Source organism: Gouania willdenowi, chromosome 22 (genome assembly GCF_900634775.1).
Source record: "Gouania willdenowi chromosome 22, fGouWil2.1, whole genome shotgun sequence".
NCBI classification, from domain to species: domain Eukaryota; kingdom Metazoa; phylum Chordata; class Actinopteri; order Blenniiformes; family Gobiesocidae; genus Gouania; species Gouania willdenowi.
The window spans coordinates 29,844,538-29,858,191 of NC_041065.1; the positions used below are offsets into that span (position 1 = coordinate 29,844,538).

The window sequence follows — 13,654 nt, forward strand, 5'->3', positions numbered from 1 at the left end:
CTATCTACTACTAGAATAGCTATGGTTGATATCACTGAAATCAAATCTATGCTAAACCTTATACAGTTGATCTGTTGAGTAAGTCATGTGTCCACAATCATGTAACAGTTACCTGTTCACACACGTTGCGTTAAGTCTTAACAGTGAATAGATGTTATGCGTACATCTGTCGTGTTTCTTAAAGCTAATTTCTATTGGTTTTAACTCATTCGTCATGGAAACCAATGATCGAATTCTACACTGAACAAGCTCATCCAATCAGATCTTGTTTATTCCTTTTGAATCTCAAGAGGCTGATTTAATCTCTAACATTTGGGCTCATTAAAAATGTGCAATTCCTCCAAACGATGTGTATCAGTTTGAGCTGTATACGTCTCTATTCTAGATACATGCTTAAGCAATCTAGATCAGTTATTAAAAAGCTGCACAGTATAAACTGTGTGTGTGTTGCCAGGAATGTGCGTTGGTTTACAAAAAAGTTTCACTTTTATTTCATTGCATAAAACTTAACAATGTTGGGTTACAGTGTTACTAGTTTTTTCCATTTAACAAAGAAATTACAATAGAATTAAAAGCAAACACTTTGTTGCATAACACAAAGTAAAATCAGATGCAAAAATAAATACTTGTGTTTATTTATTGTACATTGGAGCTTTATTAAGGTGATGATATGTAGTATTTAAATTCGTAATCTGAATCTGTCCATAAGAAATCTTTGGTGTTGTCACATCATTTAATATTTGGATTAAACCAGTGGTTCCAAACTGGGGGATTGAGATTGAAAAATAATTTTTTCTTTGCATATTAATAAAGAGCTGTTCTAAAATTATGTTATGACATTTGAAGAATATTCTACATTAAAAAAGGTCACTTTTTTTTTTTAAACCTTACTTAACAAAAAATACATATATGTTGAGATTTTTCTTTGCAATTTATTAATCAAGAGCTTTATTACTATTCTAAAATTATTAGTTATCAATAGTCATTTTTATGAGCTTTGAAAAAGAATATTCCACATTTTTATTATTCATTTTAACCTTTATTTTTAATAAGAAAAAAAATTTAAATGTGCGATGCCAAATGTGTGGGCCCTGAGAGGTTTTTTTTCTTTGCTTTTTTTAATAAAGAGCTTTAATAAAAGTTCTAAAATTTTTAGTTACTAATAGTTTTAATGAGATTTAATGAAAAGTCAAAATTTTTATTTTTTCAAAAAAGGTCCTTTTTTTATTTTCCTCTTTTTGTTTTATTCTCACTTTCCTTTTTTTCTTTTTTCCCCCTCTTCCGTTTCTTTTTTCTCCTTTTTTTCATATTGTGTTATAGGTCATAGGACTGAGAGTTTTTCATTCTTCAAAGGAGGGACGCAGCTGCAAAAATGTGGGAACCACTGGCTTAAACTATTCAAACTAAATCCATAGTTTTCCAACATATTCCAGTTCGGTTTCTATCTTTAATCCCAGGAATCAGAGGAAGGGCGTTTCCTTCGTCAGCCTCAGCAGGAACATCAAACGCTACCCGACTCTGAGCGAATTTTCAGGCACCGCCTTCATAAACGGCTGAAATCCGACTGAAGAAAAGCGCACTAAGTTCTTCCTCTGGAGCAGGACGGACAGCTCAGTGTTGTTTGGATAGAGCTCGCACTCGAGTGCATTGTCAGGATAATGTATTCTATTCTATTAATGAAGGCTTTTGTATTTAATTCTAGCTAAAAAAAAATGCTTTTTGTGAATAATGTACCAAGGCAAATACTGCTTATGTGACTTAAATGAGTCTGAATAAATATCAGCAGACCAAAAAAACACCAAAAATACTATTCAGCTGCCAACGCCTATCATCATTTGTCCTATCTCATTATTCAGAGGAATGAAAGTCATTGTCTTATTGTGCCCAGTAATCCTTTGCTTTCTCCAGCCCTTCTTTTAAGAAGCTGATGTACGTGGACGTTGAAGGATCCTCAAAACCACCAGAGAAGCTGAACGTGGTTCCTTCCTCCTCTGGTTTCATGGCCGTCTGATCCAGGAAAACATTGGCATTGATGTGGTGAACCTAAAAAAAAACAGGAAGTAGTTTTAAAACTGGTTATTCAAATAACTTTAGTATGCAGGAAACAGTATGATGTTTAAATTTGAACAAAAATTGTATATTTAAGTAAAAATTAAATAAATATTTGAATGAATGAAAATAATTTCAAATTGAATTTCAAACCTTTATGCCAGTAATTACTTCCATCTAAGAATGTGATGTGTAATTAAGTGTGAAAACGTTTACCAAAGCTAAAACTCACACTATATAAGATTCCATTGAATTTTTCCAAGTGGATCCGGATTAATATACTAGTGTTTATTTGGTTGACTAAACTTTTTTGGCGTAATTTTCGTTGCCTACATTATTTTTAAGTGACAATATCAAAATGTCATCCTAACGTACTACTCATAGTGTGACATCAAAATGCATAGTGAGTTCACATTAGATAGTATGAAATGATTACGTACATGAGAAATACCCAGATGTATAATATATGGGGACATTTTTTAAGTATGCACGGTGTGCATACTCAACCGCCCCATGATGCATTGCAAGCAGAATGTAAAATGGTCCTGGATTCAAGCTAAAAAGCAAACAAGTTTTATGTAAGTTGGAATCTGTCGCTTGCGCGAAATGCCTGAAGGTGCGTTCACACAGAATACGATTTAAGTGACCGAAGCGTTTAGAGTACATTCAAATCAATATAAATGATGCAACCTCAAGTTATTCCCCCTCAAGCGACGTGATTTAAGGGACTAGGTCAAGCGCGACCTCGTCGCTCAAAGTTAAAAAATTGGAACTTTCTAAGCAACTTCAAGCAACAACTCCTCCGTCCTTCACAATCTGTGCAGCCCCTTTCCTGCTGCTTCCCGCAACAGTGCAGACAGCTGCAGCGGAGGGCTGTACTACACTTCCTCAATTGATCCGGGCAAATTAAAGCGATAACTTCTTGAATAAGCCTAAAAGAAATGATCAGACCTCTCTCTCTCCTCTGTCACCACTACACACACTGTTCCCTGGTCATCGCATTTGTGAAATATAGTAGCAAAAGCCTTAGCTCCATGAGTATATCAGAGCCTGTGGTCACGTGACTGCCATAAAGTGAAACGTTCTCCAGGCATTGTCCAGGTCACATGACCTGGACAACGACGGTACGTCAACTTACATGGTCGGTATTTCAAGAGGGCAGCCCAGCTCGGGGTGTTGATACTGTCAAGTGCTGAATATTGGCCAGAGGAATGATTTAAAATAACTCATATGGGTCAAATCTTTAGGTCACAACATTCTACAGGCACACCCAGGAGTTTATAGAACAATAGTGATAATGTAATATTAAATAATGTACATTGTTGCCCTTTCTCACAAGGATTACAATAGATGGTTGAAAAAATATTTACAATGGTTCCATTGGGCAGTGCCACCATCATCTCCACGGGGAAATTGTAGTTTTCCAGATGCAGGCGGGCCTTCTCACTCAACACAGGGTTCTGCTCATCAGCCTGGTGAGAAAAGAAACTGGATAGATTAGATTATTCATCACAAACCTTCATGATTTAGTTTTAACTCCTTACCTGCATGTTCTCCAGCTCTTTGACCAGAGACCAGCTGCTGGTGAAGCTCTGGTTGAGCAGAGCCAGGACGGGCGAACTTTCCAGGACCGTCTCCCGGAGAGTTCGCCCCGAACCTACACATGTGCAGAGATGCAAAAGAAACACAAAAAGCAGGTCAAATTAAAACACTGAAGAACACAAGCTCCTCCTCAGAAAGTAAATCATAAAATCAACAGATTATCCTTTGAATGGGGGGGTGTTCAGGCCTGTTTAACACTGGACACCCTCATCAAAGGAGGCCAGCTACAGGGTCCCATAAGCAGAGGTTTAAAGAGTACTGATGTATCCTACTCAAGTAGAAGTACTGTTACTTGATTGAAATTGTACTAAACTACAAGAACAATTAAGTCATAGATAAAATACTCAAGTACAAGTTAAAAGTAGCTCTATTAAATAGTACTCAAAGTAAAAGTTACTAGTTACTTTCACCCGCCATGTTTATTTTTGGTAATAAATCTTGCCACGGTTCCCCTGCATACAGTAAATATCTCATGTATAAACTTAAAAATAAGAGACCAAATTAATTTATTTTCGACAGTCATCTGTATAGAATAAAAGATTTATCAAAATGTGAAATTCATTTCTAAATAAAATAACAATGATTTCAATTCAAAATAAAAAAAATTATCCGGCTTTAAGTATCGCTACATTTATGAACTCTTCAAACAATATGAACAAAACGTCAAATGTGCCATTTGGGTAACGACATCATAGGTAGAAACCACAACCTAAAGCGAAGAAAGTGGCTGGGCTTTGATCAGAAATGGCACGACTAAAAACATATGGATTATGTTCAATGTGGCTTCATAAACTGCTGATGTTTATGACGAGGCCATGAAACGGAAATAAAAAAAAATAAAAATCATTTACTCAGTAACGGTTGGGTGTAACAAATTACTTCTTTTGAAATGTACTTAAGTACAAGTAAAATTACAGATTTACAAATATACTCAAAAAAGTACAAGTAGCCATAAAAGCAACTCAATTACAGTAACGTGAGTAATTCATTTGATCTTTTTCTCCCTAGGAAGGGTCTGCTCTTTGATCTTGTCCTTTGAAGTTTTCTATGGTCGAGTGGAATCTTCCACCAGTATTTCTGCGGTTGTACCGAACTTTTCAATGACGTGGGTGTTGATGGTCTCACCTCAGCAGGATTGGTCATCCAAAGCCCCCCACAGCAGAATAGAATGCACCAGCTTCTTCTCTGCTTCCGCTCTCTCGAAGGCCTCGGAAAAAGGTAAGTAGGAAACCTGTGAAGGAGCACGGTTACAATAAACCAGTGGGAACACCCCCAAGTGGGTGTGGTCACTTAAGTAGCCCACGTGTTTATTTTTATTTTATTTTTTAAATTGACTTGATTTCTGTTGAGATTTGTTTTTTCATCCAGTTTTTTATTTGTTTGTTCAAAATAAATAAATAAAAAACCATTGGAAACCCCCAAGTGGGTGTGGTCACTCAAGTAGTCCACCTTTTTATTTTGTTTTATTTATTTTTTCCTCTTTTTTCTCTTTTTATCTATTTTTCTTTCTTTCTTTCTTCTCTGTTTTTCCTCTTCTATTTTTTCTTCTCTCTCTTTTATTTTTTGTCGCATCTTCAATTAAATAAATGAATTTATTTTATTGCATAATTGTGACCATCACCAGCCCTCCCTAAGGAAGGGCAAGAAAAACTTTATTTAAGGAAGAATAGAAAAAGAGAGGGCAGCGTTACACCAAGCAGAGGGGGAAGGGAACAGGGAAGAGCGAGCCAGGGTAGGACAATGGAAGGGGTGGGGAATAGTTGATTATCTTAAAGCGAGAGTGAAATGTGATGTTATAGTTGTGCATATGGTGTAACCAGTGAAGCCAGTCTGGTGACAAGTATGGAGAAATTGAAGTGGGTGATGGAGCACCCACCTTTTTAAAGGGGTAAAAGGTGACCTCCATGTGCCGAGCGGCATCCGCCCGACTGATCTCTGAGCTCCAGTGGATTTCCTCAAAGATGAACTGAATGGGTTCAGCGCTGTCGTCTCTGCTGTCGATCACGTTTCCGTCCTCGTCCACAATCACAGACGGAGTGGACGGACCTTTGGACTGAAGCTCCAACTGTGGACACAGTTTAACTCTCAGAAAAACCACATAAAGACATTCAGAGACAAAAGTAACAAATTACAAGTACGCACGTTACTGTAATTGAGTATCTTTTATGTGTACTTGTGCTTTTTTGAGTATATTTCTAAATCAGACATTATACTTGTACTTAAGTACGTTTTTTTTTTTTAAAAAAAAAGGAAAGTAATTTGTTACATTTCTACACCCAACCGTTACTGAGTAAATTATTATTTTTTGTTTTAAAATGATCAACGGACATTGTGAAACTACAAAAAATGAAATGACAAGACAACAATTAAATCACACCATAGCCAACCAATCAGATTAAACATAATGTATCGTACAAAAACAGCATTGATTGGAGGTTATTTTCTCAGTTTTAGAGTTCATAAATGTATCTATTTTTAGAGGCTGAGAATTTTTTTCATTTTGAATTAAATTTATTGGTGTTATTTCATTTCATTTTTTTAAGAATTGTATACTTTGACAAACCTTTTATTTTGTACAGATGCCTTTGCGGAAGATAAATTAAGTTCCAAATAGTGCAAGATTTGATCTTTTTTGTTTTTAAGTTTAGACATGACATGTTTACTGTATGCAAGGGAACCGTAACAAGATTTATTATCAAAAATAAATGAGTACTTGAGTATTTTATGTATGACTTACTTGTACTTGTACCTTGAGTACAATTTAAAAATCAAGTAACAGTACTTCTACTTGAGTACGAGTCGGATATATCAGTACTTTCTACACCTTTGTAATTTCTGTTGAAGTTATACTACATGTTTATTTCAATTATTTTTAGGCTAACTGATTTTATCCATAGTTTTGTTTTTATTTTCAACATGTTATTATGTTTTATTTGAGTACATTTATCTTTTTATTTTGTTTATTTGCCTAATTTTTAATTTCTACTATTTAGTTTACGTCTTTATAACTGCTTGATTTACTAAACTTTAAGGATTTTTTTATGTTTCATAAGGCTCAAGCCCAAAACAACGCTCAATGGAAACACGTTCAAAGCGCAATTTAAAAATATAGCCTTTATTTTGCAAAAATCTCCAATGGAAACCCAGCTCCATGGCGCTTTTGTGACACATCTCAATATCGAAACGTCTGAAATTCCTCCTCATGAAAGCGTAAAAACTTTTTGCGCTATTTAATTCAATTCAATTCAACTTTATTCATATAGCGCAAATTACAACAAAGTCACAGTCTATAGTAAGAAAGAAAGAACCCAACAAGATTCACATGAACAATCATTTAGCAACAGTGGGAAAAAAAGGAAGCATATTTAATGTAAAAAGTATTGGTCCCAAAACTGAACCTTGTGGAACTCCATGATTAACGCTGGTGTGCGCTGAGGAGAGACTTACCTGTGGCAGGTATCCGATATCCACCTCCATGTTACTGCTCTCACTGGCTCCGTAGAGCCATTCCATGTCTACATTCAACGACCTGCAGCCAACAGATGACCCTGATCACTGAACACACGCGCACACACACACACACACACACACAAAGAGACAGCAGTGTGTTGGACAATCACCTGTCGTTGGGGACGTAGAGGTGGAAGTGGCGAACGTGAGACGCGTCTTTAGAGAGGACGACGTTCCCGGTGAATTGTCCCGGGGTGAACCAGAACGGAAAGTCAGGGACGTCGTTGAGTTGGAATTCGGCGTGAATTCTGACAACAAACGAGTGATTTTAACCACAGCTTAGATTTGTCATGTATTTATACAAAAGTATGTCAATTCCAAAACCGTTGGACAATTTTATTTTGGCGAGATAATTCAATTATCAGAATCAGAATCAGAAATAATTTATTTATCCCAGGGGGAAATTGTTACATATTACAAATGAAGAGAATAAACACTAAACAATGAAAGAACGTACATAATTAAGTAAAGGACTGTTGATTAAATAAGGATTAAATACAAGTGCACACATTACAGTCGAATAAATAATAATAGAAATGTACAAATATAACACTATATACTACTGTATATTCAAGAATCAAAAAGTTGTCAGGTTAAAGAGCAACTAAAGCTGCTGAAAAAAAAAAAAAATTGGTATTAAAATTTGACTTATTTTGCAGTTTTAATTTTAACAGCAAATTTTGACGAAAACAATGACTAAAGTTTTTAGTCAACAAAAGTAACAGTTTGGCGGGAGATGACTGAAAATGATTAACAAAAAAATATATAGAAATGAATCTATTCAGGAGGCACTAAATACTGTTTCGTTCCACTTGTTTACAAAGTTAGATTCTGTAAAAAGTGTCTTATCACTCGTTCATTACATCATTATGTTTTATAGTTATTTTTCACAGTATTCTGAGCAAAATGTTGCAAATGTTACTTAGATTTAGGAATAAGAGCCAAAAACGTTTTTGACAACCACTGTAATAATCAAGGCAGTGGCTATCCGTACGGTTGCCGTATCAATATATCGACATTCTATCCGTACGCAGCGCCCCTCATTGGCCAGTTTAGGTCACGTGACAAGACTAGACTAAACCTAACCCTAAGACGCTACGTACGTGTACTTAGGTAACCGTACCAATAACACCGGGGGTTGTCCGGACGGCAACCGTACGAATGAACACTTATAATAATCAACACATCAAATAGAAAAACACATGCAACCAAAGTAATTCACATTTGTACTAAATTACAGAGATTAAAATCCATACAACGTACAGTACGAGAGCCAAAACGTTTATAATCTAAAGTACTAAATGCTCCTCACCTGAAGACGACGTCGTAGTAAAAGTCGCTGATGGCGCGAATACATGCGACCGCGCCCTGGGGGGCGAACCGTGACTTGATGAAGGGCCGTGTGTGAAACATGCTCAACAAGGAGTGAATGAGAACCTGTGAGGAGGAAGTCCCAAAAAACCAAATGTGACATCGGTGTAAAGCCTAAGCAGGGTGAGATACGAGGGTCTATACCTCTTTGCCCTTTGGTGGGGGCGGATGGTAACGATTGTTGGGCAGAAAACCAGTGAAGATGTTGAGCTCACTGGGAATCAACCACCACGTGTCTCCCACTTGTCCTTTGTTTTTAGGAGGAAGAAACATTCTGAACTCTCCAGCAGAGAATGAAGAGGAAGGAGCGGCTGGACTTTTCCACGAGCGTAGACCACTCAGAGAACCGTGGGACACCTATAGGACAGACACATATTCAGTGGAACAATATCCAAGCAGTAAGGGATGGATGTCAGTATCTACAGGATTTTCACGTAAAGTTCCACATTTAGTATTTTCATTTAACTTGGGTAATTTTTGTGGATTAAATTAAAGGAAAATTGCAGGATTTGGGAAAAAATGAAAGTGCTTTCAACTACTTGAGATTTAAAATAACAGCCACCATTTGATATAAACATGAGAAAACTGTGAGCCCTGCAAATATTGTAGAGTTTTATCCAATTGGTGTTTTGAGGGGATGAGATATCTACAACAGAATTAGTTGGTTTTTTACTTTTTTCCTGTGGGCCAGACTGGAGGCTCAAAAGGACCGTATTTGGTCCCCGGGCCTTGAGTTTGACACAGGATTTAGTGAGCTGATATTATTATAATTTAATTATTAAAAACAGATGTAGGCCTCTTCGGCAGGAATACGTTACAACTATCACTGCGATCCATTGGCCTGGGTTACAGGCAAGAGAAGGTTCGAATGGTGCTGGAACTGAGGGAATCCATTGACCAACTGGCTCCCAGATACGAACAGGGAGGAAGTGGAAAGCCCAGGAAGAGGTCGACATGGCAATCAGCAGGCTGAAACATCGCGAGGTAGTTGGCAGAGTCCAGGAGGGACGAGCAGGCCTTGGGAGGAGTGAGACCCCCCGCTTCTGGTCAAAGGCCTCCAAGGAAGAGCGGAGAGCCATGGTGGTGGCAGAAGTGACGAGGACCGAGCAGGAGCACCTTAATATCAAAGCGGTGTCGCAAAGCCGGCAGGGAGGCTGGATGTCATGGGAAAGCGTCGCAGACAGGTCCTTGTCATGGTCTGACCTGTGGAAGATCCCCCAAGCCAGGCTCAGCTTCCTAATCAGATCCACCTATGTCACCCTACCATGTCCCAGAAACCTCCACCAGTGGTTCAGTGCTGAAGAGACCTGTCCCCTTTGTAGTACCAGCAATGCAAGCCTCCAGCATATCCTGTCGGGCTGCAAGATAGCGTTGTCCCAAGGCCACTACAGGTGGCGACACGATCTGGTGTTGAGGAAGTTGGCAGAGGTGGCAGAGTTATGCAAACAGGAGGCTAACGGCAGTCCTTTGGCTCCAGCGAGACAACCCATCCTGTTTGCAAGGGCCGGAGAAAATGTCAATCCCCCTCGCCAGAGATGTATGTCAAAAGTCATCACACCTGGCAGCGAGTGGACCATGAGGGTCGACCTGGGGAGGCAGCTCCAGTTCCCCAGGGAGGTAGTAGAAACATCGCTCCGGCCAGACTTGGTCATGTGGTCAGAGCCACGTAAGACCATTATGTTTGTGGAGCTAACTGTTCTTTGGGAGGAGGGGATGGAGGCTGCCAACGAGCAGAAGCGGTCTAAGTACGCAGACCTGGTTGAAGACTGAAAGGAGGCTGGCTGGCCCCGTCGAAGTGGGATGCAGGGGCTTCGTTGGGTCCTCAATGGTTCGCCTGCTGCGCAATATGGGTTGCACAGGAGCAGGGTGTCGAAAAGCCATTAAAGAACTGGCGGAGGAGGCGGAAAGGGGCAGCTTTTGGCTATGGCTGAGGAGGAAGCATAAGAGTTGGGGGGCAGATAACACCTAGTGCATTGGCAGGGGGTTGGAGGGAGAGATCCCTGCCATCGCTCCGCCACCAGGAGATGTACTGGGGTTAAAGGAGCGAAACATCTATGACTGGTGGTCCCCAGCTGATGACCCATTTACGCCCAGGGAGGTGTTCAAATTAACACACATGCAAGGGAAGCACCGGTGGAGGTGCGTTAGGCAGCAATGCCCAGCAGGTTGACCATCATCCTGTATCTTCTTAAATAGAAAAAGTAATTATTTTATATATATATATATATATAATTTTTTTTCTTTTTTTTTGCTGTCATTTTGTATATTTTGTTCTTGTTTTGTGTATTTTTGTTGCCATTTGGAAACAAAAACACAAACAAATTAACTCCAAAAACAACAAAAATACAAAAAAATGACTCAAAATTCATACAAAATTACAGAAAAATACACAAAACAACAAAAAAATGTATTTAAAAAATTGCTATTACTATAATTTGTCATCATTTTGAATATTTTTCTGTAAATTTGTATGAATTTTAAGTCATTTTATGTTGTTTTTTGTTGCTATTTTGGGTATTGTTGGAGTAAAGTTTGTGTTTTTGTTTCCATATTGTGTATTTCTAGTATCCTGTGTATTTTTGTAAATGTTACGTAAATTGTACGTTTTAGGTGTTTGCTTTTATTTTTGATTTGAAGGATTGTTTTTCCAGCTATTGATTGAAGGCTGTTCATTAAGACTTAAAGGTGTTGTATTATGTATATTATTACTCCCTGTATTAATGATGCAGAGCTGGTGTGTAGAAAAAGAAGCAGCCTGTAACGTGAAGGAGACTTTTCGAGTTCTTTCTCACCCCGAGGAACCCATCTTTGCTTTTAGTCATGGAGTCGAGCACCAGCGGCTGCATTTTGGCCTCCAGGGTCAACGTCTCTCCATTGGGATCAATTAGAACTTCCTCCTCCACATCCACAGGGGGGGAAATCCCTGTCACGGAACAAACCAATCAGGAGTTCAACCAAAGTGGGACAATGAGGGTGAAATAAGAGATGTATATAAAGTACCTGTGAGTTTCTCTACAACAGGTTTAAATTCCTCTGGACTGAGGAAAAGATCATGGTTTGTGTCCAAGGAGGAGAAGAGGAAAAGACCCTCCGTACCCAGAGTCCGGACACTATCCTCCTGTAGGAGGGACACGTGGGTTAGACCAGATATAGGAAACTGGTGGGTCGGGGGCCACATGCAGCCCTCGATTTAATTTTGTGCAGCCCCCAAGTTAAATGCACAAAATGAATCCAAAAATGCACAAAACTTCAACAAAATGAGTCCACACACAAAAGGATAACGAAAAACACATTCAAACAAAAATACAAAAAATGACTTGAAAAACACAAAAATTATAACAAAAATAGACAAAATTACTCAAAAAAAAAGAAAACACACATACGTACAGAAAAAAAATACTAAATGACAACAAAAATAGTAAAATACGCAAAAGGATAAAAACACATTTCTTTAAAAACACATGTCACCAAAATAGACAAAAATATAACAAAAAACCACAATATGTCACCAAAAATAACAAAAATACACAATACAAGACAAAAAGACTTACACAATTTTTTATTTTTTTTTTCAAAGACAACCAAATCACACAGAAGGATAACAAAAAACAGAAAACAGAAATACACATAATGGTAACGGACACACAAAAATTTACGTCAAAAACTCACAACATGACAACAAAGATAGACAAAAAGACTTTAAAAACCATACAAAAACAACAAAAATACACCAAATGGAAACAAAAACACATGGCATTAACGTAACATTAACATTAACCATGCAAAATGACAACAAAACACACAAATTGACTCAAAAATCAATATGAAATTGCAGAAAAAATATACAAAATGACAACAAAAACACATATTACTCCAAAAATACACAAAACGACAACAAAAATACACAAACTGATTTTAAAAACTCAAAAGAAGACAATGATAAAACACAAAACTTGTTTTATTAAACAAAAAAAAAAACTTACATCATAAACATACAAAACAACAATAAAAACACACACACACAATGACAGAAACACAGACTAAATTACAGAAAACCTTTTAATACTCCTTTTTATAAATGCTAACACATGAATGTTAAAAATGTGGCCCTTGGATCAGACGATCACATTTTTGTGGCCCCCGCTGTGATAAAAATAGACTGATCTTTGTTGCTGTTCTTCATTCTTTAAAGGTTTTTAATGCTCCAGTAAATCTAGGGCAGGACACAGTTTTATGACAAAGCCCCACGTTAACATGTATTTTATTTATTGACATTTTCTTTCCTTTTCTTTCTGAGCAGATGTGCCAAGCAGAGAGAATAACGTTTAAGACCCTGTGAGAACAAACCAGTCTGTGCTTATTCAAACAAGGGTTGACTTTTACCAGCTGGATCAAAGCCCACCCTCCCATAATAAAGCCCCCCTGGGGGTGGGAATGGCTGCAGATGTGAGACACATGTATTACAACTACTTTAAAACTGTATGAATCCATATTAATGTAGAATGTGGATCTCACATGAAGATGGAGCAGCTGGGAGTCCTGGTACCGTTTGACCCCAAAAGCGAAAAGAGGAACCGAACAGATCATCATCAGAGTCCAAAACCACCGGGAGATCCAGGACCGAGAGTCCGGAGATCGATGCCCATCGGTCGGCTCTCCTTTATCCACGTCTGCGCCCATCCTCTCACCTACTGCTGTGGATTAAAGACATGCTCCAAAAAGATCCAAAAGCTTTCCTTAAAATGGAACGGATCTACCGACACTTTGGTGAATCTGTCCGCGGAGCTTCGTCCTCCCTGTCCGGGAACACATTTCCTATTTCCCACAGCTACAGTTGGACATGGAAGGTTTACCACCGCGTCAAACTACAAAGTAAGAGCTGCAGTAGGCTGTGTCAAAATAAAAGCACGGATTAGGAACGTACTCCACGTACAGGCATTGTTGTATTTATTTTATTTATTTTTCTTAAGTACTTAAGTAATCACATAATATCAAAATGGGAAAATGTGTTTAAAGATGTGAAAACTAGATGCTGCAGAAATCATTTTAATTTGTAATTAAAAATATTTCTATAATGAAATTTAAAAAAAAACAACTAAATTAAATCGTAGTTAAATGTTAT

The 13,654-nt window shown here is 37.9% G+C and overlaps 1 protein-coding gene across 1 annotated transcript; it reads right to left on the minus strand.

Moving 5' to 3' along the window:
- Positions 1 to 466: 466 nt before the first annotated feature.
- On the minus strand, positions 467 to 13,386 carry selenon (selenoprotein N). The gene is made up of 12 exons (XM_028438980.1): positions 13,048 to 13,386; positions 11,533 to 11,650; positions 11,325 to 11,455; positions 8,677 to 8,889; positions 8,474 to 8,598; positions 7,272 to 7,409; positions 7,099 to 7,180; positions 5,528 to 5,716; positions 4,777 to 4,882; positions 3,594 to 3,706; positions 3,420 to 3,521; positions 467 to 2,043 (listed from the first exon to the last, which is right to left on the minus strand). The coding sequence occupies exons 1-12, from the start codon at positions 13,210 to 13,212 to the stop codon at positions 1,876 to 1,878; spliced, it is 1,650 nt and encodes a 549-aa protein (XP_028294781.1). The 5' UTR covers positions 13,213 to 13,386; the 3' UTR covers positions 467 to 1,875.
- Between the last annotated feature and the right edge of the window lie 268 nt (positions 13,387 to 13,654).